Here is a 23,856-nt window from a genome sequence, read left to right on the forward strand (position 1 = left end):
TGCGATCCTCGAGCCAGGCCAGTTGGTCAGTTTGGCATTTGGTGAACTGCAATTAGCAGCAAATAAAATAATTTACGATTGTAATGACCAAAAATTCCAGTACAACGGGGGTGCGAATGGGATATTGGAATAGTTGGTCAAAAGCAGCGCAGCCGTTGCCATGTTGTAATAAAAACAAATTGCCGCCCGAAATGAAAAAAGAAAGGAGAGTTTGACTTGTGATTTTTCGGCTTCCCTCAAGCTCAATTTGTCCCTTATTAAGCCACTGGGTATTTATGGCTTGCACTTCCGTACAGAAAACTACATTGCCTGCAACAAACTAGATACTTTTAGCGAATTCCATTGGATTTGCAGTACTATTTAAGTTCAACCCACTACTCAAGGTACAAGCACCGTTGCCCCAAAGTCTGTTAAAGTTCTTTGAAAAGTTCAAAACTGAAATTAGTTGACTTTGCAGTTGCTGCCCCTTTATTTCCCTCAGTGTGGCGCTCCACGTCCCCCGGCACTTTTGTCAACTGGTCTCAAGCGATTGCCAGAAGCGAGAAAAATGTTTACAGCAAATGAATATGAATGAGTTGCAGGCGCGTCCTGAAGACCCGAAGTCCTGGCTAGACCACACATCCACCCACACTCACATCTGCTCCCCCACTTCCTGCTCCATTCAGCCAACTGCACTTTCTATGCCGGCCAGTGGGTAATACACGTAAAAGTGTTGAAAAGTTTAATAAATCACAGCCGGACCGGCCAAAGGATTTGACCTTTTCCGAGCGACGGGTCGACTTGCCGAATACCCAGCAAGTAGCACTGGCCTGATTGATTGATTGCTCGATTATTGCGATACATTAACCTCGGTCGCAACGCTCGATAGCTGTCGATATTTATCGCCCCTCGTTGCGAGTCGATAGGGGTACACTTGTGGCCACACAAATGGCACTACTTTTGGGGGTGGTGCTTTCGGTGCTTTCGGTGCTTCTGGGCTTGGGGATTTTGGTGCTTAGGGGTGCCTGGCTGCCGAAGCATGCATAAATAAAAATGTGGCATGTTGGGTCAGAAATAGCATGACATTTTGCCAGCCGGCCGACACAAAATGGTGGCAGACACACAGCAGCGGCCAGCGGTAGCATAAAATGAAATGCTCAACAAAGGGTTGACTCCACAAGACTCACGGGAAAATGTCTCCCCGGGGGTGAGGCATTAAAGGGTGGTGGGCGGTGGGTGGTTTGCAAGTGGGCAAAGTCCAGTGAAGCATAAAAATCAATAAAGTCAACGCCAACGCCCCTTGGCTCCGCTCATCTTTGTGTTGGCTTTGTCGGTCACCTGGTTAAGTCATCAATGGCCGGGTAGGTAAGCAAGCAGCCACCCAGCCACCCACTCCTCCCCAATGCAGCCTTTCAGCTTAGTAAATTTAAATTGCTCAACAATTTTCCAACTAACAAGCAACCAAAATTCATAATCAAAACTGCCGGAAAAAGGATGGTGAAGTGGTGGAAGGCTGCATGGCAAACTAACCCGCATGCACTGTCCATAAAAGTGAAGTTACTTCTGCTTAACAATCAAACTAAATTAATAATTATAAGATATACGGAGATTAGACACTGCAAGCAAGTTAAGAATTATGTGCGTGGAAAACAACTTTAATAAAACAGAACAGGTGACAGTGCAACTTGCGTGCTTGTTTGTGAAGAACCACTTCGCATTTCCCACAGTGCCTTTCATATGCGCCCATCCTTTTGGCAAATATGTCAAAGTTCCGTCCAGCAGCCCCTCATTCCGCACTCTCCACTGTCAATTGGCAATTGTACAAACATTTTTTCTCCTTTTATAATGCGATGGCGGGGCTGCTGCAGGAGTTGCTTGTGGGACTGGGGCTCCATGGGGCTCCATGGGGTTTGGGCACATGTTGGGCTCTTCATTAGCAGAGAAATGATTCCACTGACATGCAAAACCCCACCCCTTTGGCCCTCCTGCCTGCTGCGGCTTGTTAGTGTCCATCGCACATCGCACACAAAGAGCAACAATTTGCAGTAGCAGCCGGGAGTGGATCCTTTTCTCCTTTTAGGTCCTTTACCGCCAGCCTTTTTCTATCCTTTCGTTTTTGTTTATGCCCGTCGACCGTCGACAATTTGTTGTGCTTTTTATTAGGACAATGGATGTAGAGGTTGGGCAGTGGGGAAGATGGGAAGTAGGGCTGCCCAACGAGGCCTGGCATAAATGTTTCATAACTGTGGGCTTTTTTTGGGGGGCGCGACGGCTGCTGGCCATCGAGAAATTATTGGGGAACACTTGGCTGGCGGCCCACAAAACACACTTCCCCTACGAAACAGTTATGGGCACACTGAAAAATATCTATCAGCAAACTACACTCTAAAGCACAGAAATAGTGCTGCAATATTCATCTAAGAAAGGAAGTACAATGTATGTACGCAAGCAACTGGTTTCCATAATTTTTTGCAGTGCTTCGACGCTCGTTCCATGCAAATCGTTTGTCTTGCACCGCCTGTCAGCACAGGAAAGCAAACCCAGTGGCTAGTTGGCACAGTGGTTATTGACTTGGGCCCGACCCTCCATTAAGAATTTAGGGCGACCGATATTACAGTATGTTTATTGCAGCTCAGGGCAGGGATTTCAGTTGCCCAAAAATAAATACGCAATCCCACACTTTCGGCCATCCATTTGGGCAATTTAAGGTGGCAATTCGGGGCACTACAGAACTGTGCAATCAAATGGTGAAAAACATCTTTTTCATTAGTGGCGCGCAACCAACTGAATCGAAGAGGAAATAATTATAAATAATTTTCTCTGCAACATCTGTGCTGTCCCATAGATATTTACGCTGGGAATTCGCCACCACTCACTAATTTTAAAACATTTTACAGTCAATTGATTGGACTGGGTCCTTGTAGTTCTGCCAGTCAATTTGGCGCGTCGATTACATTTGACTGCCACTGTCGCACTGCCACACTGCCACACAGTGTCTCCCAAAAGTGTGTTGCTGCGGCCAGTTTTGAATGTGCTGTGGAAAATACATAAATTGAGCGCATAAAAATCAATTTGCCGTGACCGCATCGAGGCAAATAAACTGAGCCCAGTGAAGAGCGGCGGAGGAATGCTGCCTCCTTGGAGCCCGGTGAAAGTATGTGGGTATTCCGAGCCCGGATCCGAACTGGCATCCGGTTGCCCCGACACATGCTGCTGCATAAAGTGGACGATGGCAATCTGAGCTCCGCTTATTTGCACACTTTTCTGGCTACTTTGCATACTCGCAGCGAACGCGTGTGTGTTAATAACCTATTTATGCCTCCGGCAGTGGCAGATCCGCATCCGAATCTGGATGCGAATGTGGGTGCCTGGAACGGAGGTCGTACGGACACCTAAAAGTCCAGCGAAATTTATGCGGGCTCAGCGTGTAATCTGCGCCACAATGATTTATACCACTGCCATTAGGCACTGGGAGAAAATATTACATAGATCTAAATAGTACACAGTAACATAATGGGTCCTGCATTTCCCCAATGTCTTTACATGCAAAGCTTTTTTTGCCGTGCACCCAATGCTCGCATATAAGTGGTAGCCAACTTGTAATAGTCGTAATAATAGCAATAATAATTTGCACAGCCCTTTCGGCTTCCGTCGATTTTACTGCTCAATTTGATGACCAGCCAGGGGAAAGAGCCAGCGTGTCCGCATCCAGGGTCCAGAACCCAGGATCCCAGGATCCCAGAAACCAGAAGCCAGAAGCCAGGGAACATAAAAGTCAATTGTCTGCAACAAATTGAACATTTTTGTAGCAGCTCCACTCGGGTTCAATACAGTAAGCTGCACTCGTCGGCCGGATGGATGGAAATTTTTGGATGGAGGCGGTGTCGAATGCGAAACTGAAGCTGAAACAGAAGACAGACAGCCGGAGGTTCTCCATGCGAAGGAGGAGGATGCTCTTCGTTTCGAGGAGGGACATCGATGACAAGACATTGTCATTGCTTCAGTTTTGATCCAGTTATGGTTACTTACGGGCTTCCATGTCCTCCGATGGTTATTTTACACAGGTGACACCTGCCAGTTCCCTCAAAGAACAGACCGTTCAAGCTTAAAAGTCTTGATCGCAAGCCAATAACTTTATATTAATTTTTAAATGTTTGTAGACGGCAATGTAAGGTTTATAACAACACTTTTCGTGGCAAATGTACAATACTAACTCTTCTAGCAAACATTTGGTAATTGACTTGAAACCATGGCACATCGGATTCTCCCAGATCAAATTCCGCCTCCTAATGGATTGCAAACCGGTGGCGCCCAAAAGGGAAACATGGGGATCCCCATTTATTGGGACGCGTTAGTCCGTTGGGCTGAAAGGTTGCCCCAAAGGGCATGGGACTTGGACACCTTTGGTGGGAGCACAAAAACCGATTTTGAATTTTTCATGCTTGGTATCGAATTGGGAACGGCTTTGGTTGGGGAACGGCCTGGCCTGGACTGGACTTGATTTAGTTTTTGATGCCCAAACTCATTGCAATGCATTCAAGTGCGAACTTCAGCTCGCCACACACTCGACTCCCGAATCAAAAATGTTCAGCCAGCATATGGGGTAGATTCCCCACAATTTGTGCGGCAAATGGACCATCTGGGTGCGGATTGTGAGCTGCTCTGAGCCGGACTGAGCTCATTGAGGGCCAAAGTCACAGCCAAAGCCAAAAAGCCCCAAGTAGTTGGCCCGTGTTGCGGCCATAGTTGGTCAAATTAGTTGCACAGTCGCAGTCGCAAGCTCGAGCACAAAGTGAAAGTTTTGCATGCCTTTGTGCATGGCCAAATGGTCTATTAGCCAAATTGTAATTGCTGGCCTAATCCGGGATGCTGCTCCTCCCGCCCAACCCACATCGAATATCGATGTTTGGCCAGGTTTGCTCAGGTTTCATTATTGTGCAAATGCACTTGCCCACTTCCCACTTCCCACCACTGACCACTGGCCACTGACCACTTGGAAATCCGACTAGAGGCTGGCAAACCCGCATCCAAAGCCTTCGCTTCCAGGGGTCACATCTTGTTTTTGTTTACCTTCTGGTCATGAGATTGCGATGCAGCAAGGAATACCTCTATCTATCCCAGGTAGGAGTTATTCTATTACGCTACATATTGTTTCGATTAATTGGTGTTTTGGCAAATATTGCTATCTGGAAAAGCACACATTGGGAGCACAAAACAGTTAATCTCTTAGGTGGGTGAGAGAAAAATAACAAAAAATACATAGATTTGCCTTTGGTTATAATAAGTTCCTGATGAAGTTTGATTGAAAACAATGCTGAACATTTGGTTTTTATGTGAGCAACAGACCATTTTAATAACAACATTTTTGCTGTTCGGCTTGGCAACCCATTTTCGCAGCATTGAAAATTCATTTAAATTCTATTTTGTTTTGCCGGCGTTTTTTCCAATTTCGTTGGGAGAAGGTTGCGTCGAGGTCGTCTGGGTAATTGGACTGCCAGGTTAACCCTCCGCGGTGCCCGCTGTTGTGGCTAGCAAATTGTAATTTGCATTAAGTGCTGGCACACTCCCCCGCCAGACCCCGCCCCCCTGCCCCTCCCCGCTCCCCGCTCCACGAAACCGCGCTTCGAAAAAAACCCATTGCCATCCGCACGCATTCGCAATTGGAGCAGCCGTTACGTATCCGCCGCGTTGTCGTCGACGGCTTGCAACTGTTTTTCCACCCCACTTACATGCTGGCTTTTTGTGTTTGAGCCGCTTTTAGCACACCGCACCCCCCTGAAGTTCTGGCTGCTGCAAAGGGCTATTATAACTTTGTCGTGCTGAAAGCCAGAAGCCAAGCCAAAGTAATATACTTTAGCACATGGAGTGTCCAGAAAACAAAGTTCAGCACAGGCTGAGGGGGCTGGGCTGGCAGCATATCAAAGAGTTTTATTTTAGTTGCTTGTCAGGGATTTAATTAAGTGCAGCTATGCCGTAAATATTAAGTGCTAGAAAAATGCAGCTGCCATTTGCGCAAATTTCATTTCATATTTCTCAACGCCACTTGTCCATTGTTCAGGTGGCTCGTCTTTCTATTCACCGAGCGATTGAATGTGAGCCCTTTAAATTGGACATTTTCAATTGAATTTGCTTGCCTTAGTGCATTTGTTTGGCAAAATATATACATTTTGCGAAATCTCACTGTTATTTAATTAAATACGCACACGAAGAACCTAACACCATGTGGCTTGTTTTTCAACTTTAACCTGGCCCATCTTGTTCAGCTTAATGGTTTATTTCGAACTGCTTTAAAACAATTCAGAAGGCACTGGCCCATTATGAGTATATAGTTTCATTTTGCAGGCCATTGTAATGCCGGATTTTTCACATTTTGGGGCCCTGCCAATTGGTTAGCTGGCCAAGTGGCAATTCATTGAGGTGGCACGCCAATATTTGCCACATTGCTAAAAACCGTCCTACACACAAGCAAATGAAATGCGACTTCCATGGCGACGAACTCCACAAAACCCATGCACCCATGCACCCATAAACCAATATTGGCCCAAATATATTCCCATTTGTTGCGTGAATGGCTGAGCCAATTCTCGGCATATTGGCAGTTGCCCAACTTAGTCGCATGTATATATATTAATTGCCATATTTTTCGGACGTGGAACTCCGGCCGTTGGGGGAAATGTGTGCAGAAGTGCGTGTAATTGTAATCTTGAATGCCAAATCGCTGGATTCGCTGGATTCGCTGGATTCCGGCAGTCGGGCAATTGTAATTCGTAATTGAATTTAGCTGCGTGAATTTATTGCACTACAATTAAAAAACAATTTGATGGCCGATGAAGAATGGCCGCTGGGCTTTGCCAAATATTTTGGTTGAATTCCTTTGGTTCCAGTGAAGTTCGGCAACAAGGCACGTGCCACAACATTTCTGGCCCGCAGTTGGGGGATTGGGTTAGGACAACAACTGGAACTCCTCCGCTTGCTGCCACTGAACTTGGAGTTAGCTGTTTGGAGCAAGTTTGGCTTATTGTTATGACAACAGTCGATGTTCCTGCGGCTGCATTAGCGATGGGAAGTTGCGAAACATTCATGGGCATTGGTTTCTAATGGGTTGCTGCGCCTGCGATTAGGACATTTCAAATCGGGCTGAATTCACTGAATTCCCTCTATAAGATTGAGAAACTATTTCGCAGAAAGTAATTTAAGTTTTCACCTCCAAACACCATGGCTTCCAAATTTAATAGGTACGATATGGTGCGGTTGTGTTAGGTTAATAGTAATTAAGTTCTTACAGGGAGGAATTGGCAAAGTTCTCCTCATGATAGCCAACTACAATCCCCATCCCATCTGGCCTAAATGGCAATATCGGGCATTGAAATATGCTGGGGCGAACTTTTCCAGGATCTGCCTTTGTGGGCCGAAACTTTTGGCAGTAACTGTTACTGCCGGCTGCTTTGTTCTGCGGGATTAGCTGTCAGGCGATGTCGTGCGAATTGGCCCGGCTTATGCAGAATTCCGGGCAATAACGATAATGCAGCGGAAGCCGATTACCGGCGTAAAGGGCCAGAAGTGAGTGCCAACTGCCTTTGTTACATAATTAGAGAATTAGAGTCGCGCTGAAAGCAAAGTTCCAGCTGTTGCCGCATTTCACTGCCCACTGTCTTGCTTATCTGCGGCTCTTGAGATTGTCAAAAACAATTGTTTGACTAGACTTGACCGGGCCCAAACCCACACACACACACACACTTACTTAGATAGAAATCTATGGACGTAGTCGCACACAATGGCGTGGCCAAAAAACCGGAACAAAGAGCTGCAGCATCCACACACTGAAAAAGCACTCCATTTATGGGGTTATTCTATATAAATAAAAAAGGAACAGCCAAAGAGCTGCCTACGTTTTACTAAAGCTGTGATTATGCTAAAATACACTGTGGGATAGTTATAAAAATTAACAAAAAAGGCTTCGAAGTGACCAGCCATTTTGCCGAGTGCACGACAGCCGCACTTGACGTCATTTGTTTTACTTCGCTGACCACAAATAACCATGGCCGATGCTGTGCTGTTTTGGCCAGCTTGCAGCAGCATCTCGTGGCCCAAACATTTTCCAGTTGCCAACGCGACGCGTCGCAACCGTTCTTTGTTTTGTTTGCCCTTTGGCCGCCGGGAGAGTGGCGTTGGTTCCCTCCGGAGTTGCCGCTCCGATGGAGTCCCATTCCCAGCCTCCCACCGTCGACAGTGAGTTATGTTGTACATATGCGCCCCAAGGACATGCAGCAGCATCAGGCTGCAGCAGCAGCAGCAGCAGCAGCAGCAGCAGTAATGGCATCGGCGACATCGCAGTGACAAGTGCTCAAGTCGGTTGCAGCTGCTGCGATTCGGGGATATTTGTGTCCTGCCGTGGAGTTTGCACTTTAATTTGGGTCCTCAGCTTTTCCAAAGCATTTACCATGTGCCCACATTAAAATTCGTTTCCCTAGCTTGCAATGAACTGGGCTCCCTAACAAATACGAATCAGATCATTGCTTTTTCCATTTCTTCCTAATGATCTCTGAATTCTAACGATCCCTTCCCCGAGTGGGGAAATCCCCCATGCTGCCCGCAAAGTGTTGGCTTAAATTACAGCTGACGGTGAATTAAATCAAAGTGCGGGACCATTAGGACCATCAACCATCAGGGGACGTGGCTGCCATCATCATTCGCACTCTGAGTGCCATTTCCATTTCCGTTTCCACTGTCATGGCCATATTCATTATCATTTTCAGAGCGGTCAGCGTGGCAGGCAAATTTGCCAGGCCGGGCGGCCAAATGCCAGCCAAGTGCCAAGTGGCAGGACAAACAGGACGAAGGCATTACGCGCTGAACTAAACTGGTTGCAGCCCGACGGCTGAAAGCAATGGACCTGCTGCTGCAACAGCTCCTCCTCCTCATCCGCCTCCTCCGGCTGGTGGCCATCTAATTTTCAGCTCCTTGTCGCCGCACCACAACAATCAAGTGGCATGATTGCTAAGCAGCATAATGCCATTTATTGCCACAACAAGCTGCACAGTGCCGTGGAATCAGTGCTGCACTGCTTGGCGGCACCGGAAAGCAGTCCGCACCAAGGATTCCGATTGAACCATACTAACCGACTCATATTCAAGCTCATTGAAGATTACATGGCTCACTGCATCTGGCTAAAATATCTGGTTAAAATAATATACCTACGTTCGTTGTCTGCATGAATTGACTTGGCTATAAATCAGAGCAAAACTTCGTTCGCATCCTTGGAGCAGCGGATGCGCTTTAACTGAACCAAGATTCAAGTCCATTGTCCAGCAAAACGCAAACAACATTTGCAGTGTAAGGAGCTGGCTGCACTGTCTATTTGGTCCAAGCGCCGCTCTCCTTGGCGAAACTTTCCCATTCGCATTCATGGGCTCCTCCACAATATGCTAAACATGCAGCCAGCGCGAATCGGGAATGGGAATTCTCGGGAGGCGGCTGTGGAAGTGCTAAGGAGCCGTGGCTGGAGCCAATGCAATCATAATTTTAACTACTTTAGTTTTATGCCACCCCCAGACGGCAGCGGCAGCTCCTTCTGCACTTAGTTCTATTATCCTGGCGCTTTGTTCGCGAATGGCGCCTTCGTCCTTGCCGCGCGATTTTCTTCCTCCTAATTTTGCGTGGCCACAATAAAAATCCGATGGCATGGGGTGCCAACGACAGCCGGGAGTCGATGTGAAAATGAAAATGAAAATATAAATTGCCTTTGTGCACTGCGCAAAATGGCCCCCCAGAAACTATCGGGAAAATTAATTGCCAGCACGGGTAATTCGGAGACTGGCGATGAAAAACATTGATAGCGATGAAAATTTGCAACCGGCATTGAGTTGAAAGAGGGCCCGCATTGAAGGCACAAGTGAAAGCCTAAATTATGGCTATAACTGAACAGAAAGCGCATTATTTAGCTGGCAAATATGGTATTGTTGGATTGCATTCACAGCAAAACAAACAAAACTCACATTTCAGGTTCTCATTTAATATTAAGTGGTAAATACATGGTCTTTCCTTCGGAATGTAAACAAATTGTTTTACATTCGCAATTAAACAAATACCATTTAATGCAAAAATAGCATTGCCAAATGCCATTTGGCCACAACGACCTTTTCGCCCAATGCAACAGCTAAGCTTCAATTCGCTTGTGGAAAGCTTTTTGTGGCTTCATTAGCGCCTTGCCGGCGACTCGGCGGCGCAAAGGTTGGGGCTCAAGGGTCAGAGGATCGGGAACTGGGAACTGGGAATGGAAATGAGAATGGGAATGGGACTTGGGTGTTTGATTAACAATAATGCCAGCTAGCCGAGGGGCAAATGCAGAAGGCACAAAGCCAAAGCTTTGGGCAGCGAGAAGCGAGAACCGAGAAGCGAGAAGCGAAAAAAGCGCAATCAAGGCGTATGGATTTTAATTAATTTTCCCTGCTGCTGCATTTTTAATTAAAAAACTTGAGCGTGGCCGGCATGTGAATTGCAATTTGCCGGGTGCTTGTCTATTGTAGGCTTAGGCTTACATACTTCAAGGCTATGCCGATACCGAACCCATTGCAATGGGGCACTTTCTTGAGGCATATGCCAGTCAATTTACCAATGTACCCGTTTCCATTTCAGTGCTGGACTGCCAGGTGGCCGATTGGGGCGCCTGGAGTGACTGCGACAGGAGTTGCGGCACGGGAATGATGACGCGGAACAGGCAGATCCTGCAGGCAGCTCAAAATGGTGGCAAGCACTGCCCCACGCTGCAGCAGAAGAGGAGTTGCCAAGGATACCGATGCCATGGACACCACGACAAGAAGATACTGCGAGGTGAGTGGAAATCCTTTGTCTGCCGTCAGCGAAATTCTGAGTAAGGATTTTCAAAAGCACTTTAAATATAATATTATACGCAGACAAGAACTGCTTGGGTTTCTGCTTAATAATCCGTTTCCCTCACATTTTTCGTTGGCCCTTAATTAATTTCCATTTTGAGTTTCAATTTATCAAGCCAAATGGTCCGAATTTGTCCGAAATGCCAAGCCAAGTTGCCACTCCTTTGTCCCGCAAACTTTGGCCGTCATAAACACGCTAATTTGATCACGCCGCAACCCTTGACCCCCTGCATCGCAGGACATTTGCGACACAGGATACCTTTTGTGTCGACACCACACAGCAAGGGCAAGCGAAGATTTGGGCAAAAAGCTTTTGCACCTAAGCCAGACTAAGTAGACTGACGGCGGCATCAAGGCCCTCTGATGCACTCCCGCCATTCGTTGTTTTTGCCATGATGTTATGATGTGGGTGGTGGGGTGGTGGGTGGTGGGGTGGTTGGGCGGATTTGGGGGCGTTTGCAGAAAGTTGAAACCCTTTCAAATTGCCTTTTGCACGCACACTGGCAGCAAGCGCAATGCATATCACTATGCATAATATAATTATTTAGGCAAGGAGCAGGCTTTCGGACATAAACTAATTGTATTTAATTAGCAATCTTACTTCCATTGCGCAAAATGGTACCGATAGGCCCAACTACTTTAGACCTATAAAGCTGTAACATTTCCAAGTTAGTTTCAAGTTCAAAGCGATTTGACTGTGAAGTATTCGACCTACAAGGTATTAGAAGTGCCATATCAATGGGTAGAATTATTCTTGGGTTGCCTGATTATTTCGCCCAGTGCACTGCCGTCCGCTCAGCCGAAAGCCAATGCAAAAACGGATCTGCCAAACTCCAAACAAGAAAGCCAGAGTACGTGAAAGAAAGCAGCAGGAGCGAAAGAGAAGCCGCTTTCTCTGCAGGAGAAAGGGCGCAGAAAGTTGGGCGCTGGCAGTGGCAAAAAATGTCATATAGCCAGCCCCTCCCCTCAATCCGAAGCAATTTTCTGCAAGTGGCTGACATAAAAGCCATATTATATTTGGCTAAGTGTCACCGCCGGCTTAAAACACACAGACACAGGCAGGGGTGGCGGGGAAAACTATTAAAATATCGCTGCGAAAGTTTTTGTTTATGTTTTGGTTCGCTTGCGCTCCATTAGCCTTGGACGTGCCCACCCACTTGGCCACCCACTTGGCCACCCAGTTGGCCCACTCTTGTTGGGATTTAGTTTTGCCTTCTGGTTTGCCGTGCTTGTTATTATTTTTGCTTTTTACTCGGCACATGTGTGCAGCGCACAACTCTTTAAGCGTTTAATTAAAACTTTGATTGCTGCCATTAAAATATTATTTAACCGCATGCAGAACGAGAAGAATGGAGCTGCCAAGTGCATAGATGAATGCGTCTGATTGGAGGAAGAAAAGGGCGCAAAAAGGGGCATTATTAATTGGGGCAGGGAACAACATTGTTGTCAAACACTATATGGAAAACGGGCACTTGGGCACTTTAAAGTTGGCCATTAGGACACCTGAAGCCATTAAATGGGGAGAAATTGAATGTGGGAACGTGCCAAGCTGGAAATATGAATATATAGGGTATATGACTACCTGCCATTCACAGTTTACATTGCCGTGCAATTAATATTATTTTTGAAGCACTAATTTCACATTTTAGTAACCCAAAATCAGCCCGTTTAATTATGCAAGGTTATTAAAGACTGCAATCAATTAAAAATGTTTGCCAAACCGAAATTCGAAAGGGAAATGATTAGCGGAATATCCCCTATAATTTATGCACTTATATTTTTTTAAAATGCAAACCTAATGACTGGCCCAAAATATATTAACATCGCCTTAAATCGGCAATTCGAATGGAATGGGCTAAAAAGCTGCCCAGCAAAATTGCGGCCATCGAATTTCGGATGTTTAGCTGTTCGTTAAATTCAATGTTGTTTTTAATCTAAAACCGCTTTTATGTAATTACATATTTAATTATATTTATAATCACAAAGTGCGTCCATGTTTATTTTGAATTAATTAAAGAGTTTGATAATAACTTGCCGTGCAATTGGACGTTTTTAATCGCAATCAAATGCTGGCATTAGTCGCCAATATAAAATCTCGTTTCAAATGGAATGACAAATATTAAGCGTAGATGTTTGATTATGTTGATTTACACGTTTCAAAGAGCGGAAATATAAATACCCGATTTGTTGGCATATTGCAAATATAATACGGCTACCCCGTTGCCATAAAAATTCACATAAATTCAAGCTAATGTCCCACAAACAAGTGGGCAACGCACTAAATTTGAGCTAAAACACAAAATCGGAGGCGACAAGACAAATATCCATTCCGACCGGTTTCATAATTGGTCCGCAATTACGTATATCCTGGCAACACATACATTTGCGGTGCTCATGGTTTCTGCGAGTAAATGTTAATTAAGCCGTTTGCTTGGCCTCGCTAGTGTGTGTGTCTGTCCGGCTGTGAGCATATCCTCGCGTATGCATGTACACACATACAGCTGCGCGTGTGTTTAACGCTCATAATGCGCTTAAGCTGTTTATTGTTTTTAGCACTTCCCACGCCCACGCCCACGCCCCCCGCCTTCGTGTGGGCGGAAGTGCGGTTGTGTTTGTGTTGCAAATAGCCGACAGACAATCGCCGCAGGACTAGCGATACAGAGAAACAGATACGGATGCGCACACATAGATACACACAGACACAGGTTGGAAAATCGTCTTGAGCTTCCCCAGTAATTACAGGGCATTAAACGCGTCGCCCAAAAATCAAGGAACTGCTCATCTGTGGTTTTCAGTTGTGTTAGAGAGGTGAAGCAGTCGATTGGAAGTCTGTGCTGCTATCATAAGCCGCTTTATTAAATAATGTAAAAAGTAAGTAGCTTAAGGAGTAGCTGTGATTTCTATAAGCCCTGCCCTCGCATATGCGTATGTATAGCTCAAGACAACTTCTCTCGGACAGTCAGTGCTGTGCGCCCTTAAGTATGCTATTAAAAACTGCCTAATTCCCAATTAATTGCTAACAAACAAGCTGCTCCGTGCGAGTGTGATTTGGGGGCAATAATTGAGGTAGGCAGGCCAGCAGGACAAGCAGGCTAAAGGTAAGGCCATGCGATGCACGAGAACCTCCCGAAAACCATAAAAGATGCATGATCAGAATGCTGCCAGGACACCAAACCTAAAAAAACTGAACAAAAAATTATGCGCTAATTGCCATCTACATAATTCACAAGCGCGCGCGCTCCAGTTGCACACAATTTTCGGGAGTTTGCGGCTTACTGCTAGAAATCTGCTTCAGTTTTTGCCCGTTTTGTGGCGCGACACGTGCGCGTACTTTTGGCTCTCACTGTGGCCTCGCTGGCCCCCAAAAGCTCAAGGACCCGAAGCCCCTGCCTCCAACAACCACAATAATGCGCCGTGCTCATTAACGTTATAAAAATAATTGCTCAGCACTCACATACACAGTTTCCATGTGCGAAATTCCAATTAACTGGCCTTAGTGTGCGTGTGCGTGTGCGTGTGGGTGTGAATGTCAACTCGGCTGCTTGGCCAGCAAGTTGGTAATCGTCCGGGAAGAACGATGAAGTGCCACCGCCAGAGTTTTGGGCAGCGGCTAATCAGCTGCGGAATGTGGAGTACCCTTCATGCACTGCATGTAATTGGATAAACAAGAAGGCATTCCCACTTAGTTTGGTATTTGAACTGGAAATAATCCAATTTGCAGTGTTCCTAAAATGGCAATTTGTCCATTTATGCATCCGTAATGGACTGAAAGATCTTAGAGCTCATCATATGCAGCGGCACCTGCTGCTCGAAATAGAAACACTCGGCTGAAACGGATAACTTTTCCATTTTTGCGAGGCCAAGTTTTCCTTTAAGTGAATATGCCCAAGGCGAAGTCACAGCGGAAGGAACTTGAAAGGAAGCAGGATGAGGGGCAACAATATGGCATTTGATTATGCAAATGCCCACTCTCCCCGCCACATCCCGCCACATCCCTTAGCGTTTAGCACTTGGCTCGTTAAATTTGCATAAGTTGCTGCGGCGCCTAAAATTATGCAACGCATATGGACACCCTCCTTCCCCTCAACAGCGCACACAGTTTGCACAGAGGAACCAAAATTCAGTCTGCAATCGAAGCCTAGTCCAAAGCAAGTCCGTCCTATCTACTATCTTGTCTCCATCTTGTGGAACATCCATCCACCTGGATGGATTTGTTCCAGCAGCGATCCTGCGATCCTGCGGTTTCCGCCATTTCCGTTTCCGTTCAGCTGCCCCTTCCGGTCATCCCCTATAATCCCTTTGGCTCTACGTACACGAACTTGAGCTTTTCGCAGCTCCTGATCTTTGGCAGCTCATAGGGCAATGCAGGCGGTACTTCCCCCTGTACTTTTGCAGTTCCAGGACCGGTAACATTCATTACCTGCCACCAAAATCGAAGCAAAAGATCACTGCTTCTCCGCAAGCCCCGCCGGCATCCGTCTCTGACTGACATGGCAACGGTTTCTGTGGCGTTTCGCCCAGGAGCACCTCTTCCGCGACGCGGCGGAGGACCCTTTGAGTGCTCCGTAGTCACTGCGCAAACAGTCAACAAATCGCACACGTAAATTATATCGGGTAAACACAGTGGCGAATCAAAGGAGCGCAGTGCACTGCGAGAAAAGGGATGCAGTATAAATGTGGGAAGCTCATACCATTTGAGCCACTTGGGATTAGTGCAGACCTGCTTATGATCAGAGTCCACTTTACTGTTTAATTGCTGAATGTAACAGCTGAACATTGCTGTCTGCCTTGTGGACCACTGATTCCTTCGAGTGTCTGTGGCATGTGGCTCGTTCTGCACCCGCGGCACGTCGGGTCATCCAAGGTGTTGGTGCTGGTGCTGGTGCTGGTGCTGGTGTTGTCGCTGGCTCCGTGACAAAAAGGGACTCGGGGCGGTACGGGCTGCTTGGAATGGCAGTGCGGTTCGCATTTCTATGCAATTTGCGGTCGGATGGGGGCGCAACCAGGAGAGGAGGCGCCGCGCGGATCCAGCTCATGCTGTTTGCCTGGCTTTTTTTATTTGGTCGCCTGTTAATGGCATGTTTTGATTCCGCGCTGGAGGAAGCACACAAAAAACAAGCACGCAAAGAAAAAGAGCAAACGACAGGGCAAACAACCAAATGGGGGGCACGGAAAACGTAGCATACTCCCAGGCGCCCCGGCACGCATACTTCCGGCTTTCGCCAAGTGAGTGTACACATGTATGTGTGCCTTTTTTTTTTTTTTGGTGCGGGGAAGTGGGGGGTGAGCAGCAATTGAATTATGCCAGGTATGCGTGCGTTACGAAACGAACACAACCTTGAGCTCTTGGGATTCCGAGCATGGAAATTGATTTCCCGCGCACAGCCAAGGATTGGCCCAAAATAACACTGCATTCTCCGCATTACTTTCTTTCAGAAATGGCCCTCCTTCTGCCGGCTGCGCTTTCGCACAATCACCATGTCAACGACAGTGGAGATTCGCGGCGCAATCTGCGCACGCGCTACCGCGACGCCTACAAACACAACCATGATCAGGAGTAAGTATTAAGTAAATTAGTAAATTGTTCTTAAATTTATTATATTCTGCAATAGTCTCAGGAGTATCTTGTAGAATTGTTTTCGTTCGGGAAATGTTGGCTCAACCTTGAATATCAATCGAAATATCAAAACCTATCTGGCAAATCCGCCAATTTCCAATTGTTGCACGGCATTTCAGCAAGTTGCTACCTTAAAACAATTAGATAAATGAATACATCTTTCTCAAATTTATTATATTCTGCAGTAAGCTCAGAAATATCTTGTAGAATTGTTATACGTTCGGGAAATGAATTGAATATCCATCGAAATATCAAAACCTGTCTGGCAAATCCGCCAATTTCGCATGCAGATGCCTCCGACTTGACGTTTATGGGAAAACTTATAGCTCCCCCATGTGAGTTGGCCTGGACATTACGACTTGGGACTTTGGCGGGCTTATCCCAAATTTGCTAGCCGTTGAGTTTTTATGGCGCGCGACATGCAAAATAATTTCATGTCCCGGCGGAAAACATGGCAAAGCGGTGAAAAAGGATGAAAAACATAAACGCAGGCAATAAAAGTACATCATAAAAAAGCAAGAAAGTGGGGGAAAGTGGGAAAATTTCCCATTAAACTGTTCTAAGCTGGCCCTGATTTGACGCGTTGTTAATTCTTTCGACTTCTTCGTTATTTCTTGGCGCTTTTTGTGCCATTTGTGTGCCTCCTTTGATTTTTTATGATTTGTTGGCCAGGTTGGCAGATTGTTTGGTGGTATGTGCGTTGGCTCCGAGTGCCAGCGACATCTCCTTAAGTGTCCTTGACATCCTGTTTGTGGTGCGGCCAAGGCAAACACGAGCAGACAAAACAAACAAAAAGTTCCTACTTCTCTGCCACCCAAATATCAGAAATCCTACATTTTCCAGCCAATTTCTTTATGGTTTCTCAGCTGACTGCGATTCCTGTGTGCCTAAGCTAGGGATTCGACTTGTTGCCATTGCCATATATACCCTATGCAGCTAGCTTCCAAGAGGTAGGCGAAAAATCTGTCCAACATCTTTTGCTCGCCCATTATGGACGCCACAATAAGCGCACATCAATCACGTGCCGAATTCGGACAGAAGCGTTTTTTCAGGAATCTCTAAGCGGTCCTTTTCTTTTTTTTGATGTTCCCACTCCAGCTAAGTGTGCTTTTGGCCCATCAAAAGCCGTTTATTGTGATACGATTCGCTTTTCTTGTTTGTGTGTTTGCCGCCGTCCAAAAACAAAATTAAATCAAATCCGCATTTTATTATTTTACGATTTTTCATTTCGTGCTTTGTGCTTTGTTTTTTTTTTAGTATCTTAAAATTTTGTTTGGATCTTAGGTTTCGTTTGCGTTCCTTGTTCTATTACAAAGAGGAACTGATTTCCGATACGAAGCGAAAAAGATCTTATGTCTACCGATGCAAACATTTAATTAGGAGGCGTTGAAACCTTCTTGAAATTTCCTGAATTTAGCATGACTACAATTTACAGCATCTCCTACATTCCGAAACACATATCCGTATGTATTGTGTGTCCTGTCCCTTATCCTAGCCTTAATTAACAGATGTGTGATGGGTGGCCAGGACCAAGGACGAAAAGGAGATGAAGTCGCAGTCGAAAGGAGTTTGCTTATTGAAACGGATCGATGGTCACTTCCACCAGTTTGCACTGGCACTAAGTCGAAATCCTTAAGTAAATCGGTAAACATGGCAAACTGACAAATGGCCAGCAAGGAGTTATGGTGGATTTAGGAACTGCATGAGTTGAGGAGGCTTGGAATGGTAATAACTCAATACAAAAATGTGTTTACGAGATGCCTAAATTGGAAACCAAAAAAATGCTACTAAGGAAGCCAAAGTTTTCATTCATCGAGCTTTTCATTTGAAACCTTTATGCTATATTGTTTTATTTAATTGTTTTATTAATTCAAGTTAAATATGGAAATTAATGAGCTAATTTGTATGATGCCGTCGTAAATATAGCTATCCAGATTAGCTCTACTCCTTCCTCCGCCCCATGGCAACTGCCACGCCCCCTGGAACAGCCTCCCTGGTGATTTGTTAACTTGCTGGGAAAACTTTTATTGCTTTGTCAGCGATTCGAGAGGCGGCAACAGGAAGAGAACCGCAAATTATGAATTATACACTTGAACAACAAATGCTGCGACAGGCGGCAGATGAAAGTGGTGGGGAAATAAATAAACATATACATAAATTACGGCGAAATCATGCGGGGGTTGGGGCAAGCGGAAAAACCAAAAATACACAAAGATGGCCCAAACCGAAAATAAAAATAAAAACAATAATTCGCCACAATTTAATTTACATAATGACAGTGTCAAGTGGCGGCGTCTGTAAGGTGAAGTGGGTGGTTGGGCGCACCAAGGGCGGCTCAAGAGGGGCAGAAAGAAAGAAATTAAAAGGGCGAAGATGGAGCAGGATGTGGCAGCAAAGACAATGAGGACAATGGGGAGTGGGCCGCCAACAACGTTGTTGAAAATTCACACTTTTTTAATGCGATAAATTTACAAGGCAACTGGGAAATCTGCAGTCGACAGCCGTGTGTGCCACGCCCCCAACCGCCCCAGCCGCCCCGGCCGCCGTCGCCGACCACGCCCACCGTCTGCGCCTACGTGGGGCAACAATAAAACGTTTTAAGCCCAAATCCCCACGAGGATTAGCCTGGACCGCATAAATTTGCCGGCAGAAGCGAGCAAACAAAGCGGCCGAGAAAAACGCCAACTAGCCAGGGACGGACTTTCCATCCGCACGTCTCTGATTTTTCCCTCCTGAAAAGTAAGGGAACAAACAAAGGAAAAGTGTGGGGACTACAAGGATCGATATGTGGCACTCTAATGCCCATGGACGCAATGTACATTTCGATTAGATGGCCAAACTGTTGGCGAAAATTAAAACAATGAGCACTTTAAGGCGAAACAAATATTTCTGCTTGATTGCAATAGTGCTTTTGCCTATCTAGTTGCAAATTCATTTTGTAACGCCATTTGGGAATTATAGGCCCCAGTTTGCCCGCAATGCGCTCCGAAAAAAAGAAAAAGAAGGAAGCCTGCTTCATTGCACGCTCCTGGAAATTAAAGACAATGCGTCTGCGAATTGACAGATTTTACGATTTCATCCCCATCGCTCCCCCATCCTGCCCAGCATTCCCCCTCCGTTTTCAGCTTCCTCATTTGCATAGAGCAGGTGCGTCGGGGTGTCCTTATGGGCCAATCCCCCACCTAATATCCTCGTTCCATTTCCTTGGGAGCCCCGCACATTCGCATTCTCTTGTTGTTTGTTGCATACGGTTGACAACGGAATGAGAGCCATAAAAATGCGTTAAAGCTGCTACTTTATTTTCATTACGACAGAACCTCTTATATACACATATATATATATATACGTATATATATAGAGCCTCTTTGTGCCCGTTGATCTATGCAGGCGGCTCTTTACTATGAAAGGAGTTGGCGGATTTTTCTGTTTGTCCGTCTGCGGCTGCTTTGCATACTTTTAGGGGCACTCAAAGTCGGCGGCTTTACAAATTGAATTATGCACTTAATGGCGGCCAGCTGCCAAGCAAAATGCGGCAAAATGAGGGCTGGCTGGCTGGCTGGCTAAAAGGTATGTTAGCCGAAGATTCCAGGACAAGGCTAAGCATCTCAAAAGGGGCCAAATGAAATGACTAAACGGAAAATTTCCCATTGAGCCAAGCTCTTTAAGCGAGTTTTCTCCGGCAAGGACAGTACGTTTGCCTTTTTTTGAAGGGGCTCTCACGCAATTCCGAGCTTAGAGTAATATATTTTCACAAAATAATACTGTTGGCCAAGAAACGATGCTATTGAATAATAAAATTAATGCGCTTAGTCCACTTTCCATTTCACAGTGCACCATCCTCACTGTAATCACCCACATTTTGCAGCATTTCTTTCGATTTTTAGTCGGAAGAGCGAATGGCAGTGGAAACAATCACCTCTACACCTCCGACACTTTCTTTCCATATCAATTATTTGGTCGAAAGGGAGGGGAACGGGGCGAAAGCAACGAGGAAACTAGAATGTTTCAGTCTAATCTACATGCCGACAGCTTTATTTGCACAAAGCTTTTTGCTTTTGCCGCGCGATGACCAGCGATGCGAAACTGTCACAGTAATCCCCCAGCCACGCCCCGGATACTCAACGCGCCCAACCACCCACTGCGCCCACCCCACCCCACCAAATCAGCTTTTGCATTGACTAAGTATGCAACAAGGTTTTCCGAGCTGCGGCCAAATCTGACTTCCCCTTGCCCATCCTCCTCCAGCACCGTCGCTCAATCATCATTAAAACGCAAGAAAGACCGGCTGGGTGGCCGGGATGGGTTGGATTCGGCTGGGTGGGCCGGTGGCTGGACGAAGATGGATCAGGCCGACAACAAAGACAGCCAGCGTCCAGCGGAATCCCTTTAACATTTCCCTTCGGAGACGACTCACTCAAGCGCTGCAAAGTGCTTCCTCTCTCTGGCCGGCAAAACACCAAGACGAAGACCAAGACCAAGACCGAGTCCGAGTCCAAGGAGTTCCAAGTGCTCGGCTCCTGCCACCGCCGCCTTGCCTGCTGCCTGTTGCTCGAAGCATGCACTGGAAAAAAGGCGTACCAAGAACAACTACTGCTTAAAGTCAGTTGCCTTATGCCGAAAGCAAGACGTCAATAGTTCGAAAAGCCCAACCATAAGCATTTACTTTCGAGAAAAGAAAAGGAAAACATTTTTTTAAACCATCTAAGAAAAGGGATTTTGGCCAGTGTTCATCCTAGTCTAAATTGCAATGTCGCCTGGCCCCTTTGTCGTCGCCATCGTTTTCGTTTCCGGCATTGGCGGTAGGCAAATGGAAAGTGGGCGGCGTCCAGGCGAAGGGGCGTGGCAGCGGGACATCGTGTGACCATCCAGCTGTGAGCCAACTTTGTCGAGCAATTATTTTTAGCCCAGCTGAAACGGCGCTTACTTCATCTTGTTACCAGCGCTTGTTTGCCTTTCATATAAGCGAGTGCAAATACTTTTTTAAGTGCCTGTATGCCGCTGATGTCGTTGTTGTAGCTGTTGACTGTTGTCGTCCTTTGAAGTGGCGAAATATTTGCCAAGAAAATGACTTTTCCGGCAGACAGGGAGGCGACCAGAAAGAGGGGAACAATTGTTGTTCCCTGTGTATTTTAATGTTTTGACCGCAAGTTTACAGGCCAAGCCGCAAAAGTTATCCATTGTGGTCAGGCACCATTGCTGGAGGTCCTAATTCGTTGGAGGGTCACTTTCTATTCTGGATGATAAATAACTGGAGTCCTTTTTAGATTGAGAAAATCAAATGCCTCATTCCGAGTCAGTTTTTGTGCTTCCATTATTTCTTTAATACCATAAGGTTAACAACATTTCCTATACTTGGCTTTCAATAATGTTTTTCAATTGGCCGTACTAATTACCACGCGTTTTGGACAACTACTTTTATTGCTATCGCTAAAAAACTGATTATTTTTATCAAAAAAAATGGAAAAAAAAATGTGTTGTCAGAAATCGGATATTTTCAATCGGGGTTTTAGCCATAACTTAGCCAAAAAAGAAGGCACAGCTAAAATGAAGACTGTTTTGTGCTGCTAATAAACCCAGCTAACTATGCCTATCACTACTTTTATGATTTTCGGGAAATCAAATTTTAACAATTTTTCACATTTTTTATAAGGGGTACCCCCATCAAAATTTGCGAAAAATGGCAAAAAATTAGAATTTTTAATTTTGAATACAGGTCGATTGGAAATTTTGTTACGAATTCAACGGGGTATGACATTCTAGGTTTGGACAACTATTTTTATTGCTATCGCAAAAAAACTGATTATTTTTATCAAAAAAAATCGAAAAAAAATTTGTTGTCAGAAATCGGATATTTTCAATCGGGGTTTTAGCCATAACTTAGCCAAAAAAGAAGGCACAGCTAAAATGAAGACTGTTTTGTGCTGCTAATAAACCCAGCTAACTATGCCTATCACTACTTTTATGATTTTCGGGAAATACAATTTTAACAATTTTTCACATTTTTTATAAGGGGTACCCCCATCAAAATTTGCGAAAAATGGCAAAAAATTAGAATTTTTAATTTTGAATACAGGTCGATAGGAAATTTTGTTACGAATTCAACGGGGTATGACATTCTAGGTTTGGACAACTATTTTTATTGCTATCGCAAAAAAACTGATTATTTTTATCAAAAAAAATCGAAAAAAAAATTTGTTGTCAGAAATCGGATATTTTCAATCGGGGTTTTCGCCATAACTTAGCCAAAAAAGAACGCACAGCTAAAATGAAGACTGTTTTGTGCTGCTAATAAACCCAGCTAACTATGCCTATCACTACTTTTATGATTTTCGGGAAATAAAATTTTAACAATTTTTCACATTTTTTATAAGGGGTACCCCCATCAAAATTTGCGAAAAATGGCAAAAAATTAGAATTTTTAATTTTGAATACAGGTCGATAGGAAATTTTGTTACGAATTGAACGGGGTATGACAATCTAGGTTTGGACAACTATTTTTATTGCTATCGCAAAAAAACTGATTATTTTTATCAAAAAAAATCGAAAAAAAAATTTGTTGTCAGAAATCGGATATTTTCAATCGGGGTTTTCGCCATAACTTAGCCAAAAAAGAAGGCACAGCTAAAATGAAGACTGTTTTGTGCTGCTAATAAACCCAGCTAACTATGCCTATCACTACTTTTATGATTTTCGGGAAATAAAATTTTAACAATTTTTCACATTTTTTATAAGGGGTACCCCCATCAAAATTTGCGAAAAATGGCAAAAAATTAGAATTTTTAATTTTGAATACAGGTCGATAGGAAATTTTGTTACGAATTCAACGGGGTATGACATTCTAGGTTTGGACAACTATTTTTATTGCTATCGCAAAAAAACTGATTATTTTTATCAAAAAAAATCGAAAAAAAAATTTGTTGTCAGAAATCGGATATTTTCAATCGGGGTTTTCGCCATAACTTAGCCAAAAAAGAAGGCACAGCTAAAATGAAGACTGTTTTGTGCTGCTAATAAACCCAGCTAACTATGCCTATCACTACTTTTATGATTTTCGGGAAATAAAATTTTAACAATTTTTCACATTTTTTATAAGGGGTACCCCCATCAAAATTTGCGAAAAATGGCAAAAAATTAGAATTTTTAATTTTGAATACAGGTCGATTGGAAATTTTGTTACGAATTCAACGGGGTATGACATTCTAGGTTTGGACAACTATTTTTATTGCTATCGCAAAAAAACTGATTATTTTTATCAAAAAAAATCGAAAAAAAAATTTGTTGTCAGAAATCGGATATTTTCAATCGGGGTTTTAGCCATAACTTAGCCAAAAAAGAAGGCACAGCTAAAATGAAGACTGTTTTGTGCTG

At 44.8% G+C, this 23,856-nt stretch overlaps 1 protein-coding gene across 1 annotated transcript in view; it reads left to right on the forward strand.

The window, feature by feature from the left end:
- Positions 1–23,856, forward strand: part of LOC6551515 — a 105,143-nt gene that overhangs the window by 67,308 nt on the left and 13,979 nt on the right. Inside the window, exons 3-4 of the mRNA XM_001977147.3 lie at positions 10,615–10,809; positions 16,308–16,428. Coding sequence (XP_001977183.2) covers positions 10,615–10,809; positions 16,308–16,428 — 316 coding nt within the window. The remainder of the gene's footprint in view (positions 1–10,614; positions 10,810–16,307; positions 16,429–23,856) is intronic.

The sequence above is a fragment of the Drosophila erecta genome, unplaced genomic scaffold, assembly GCF_003286155.1.
Source record: "Drosophila erecta strain 14021-0224.00,06,07 unplaced genomic scaffold, DereRS2 tig00000279-arrow-arrow-pilon, whole genome shotgun sequence".
Lineage (NCBI taxonomy): Eukaryota > Metazoa > Arthropoda > Insecta > Diptera > Drosophilidae > Drosophila > Drosophila erecta.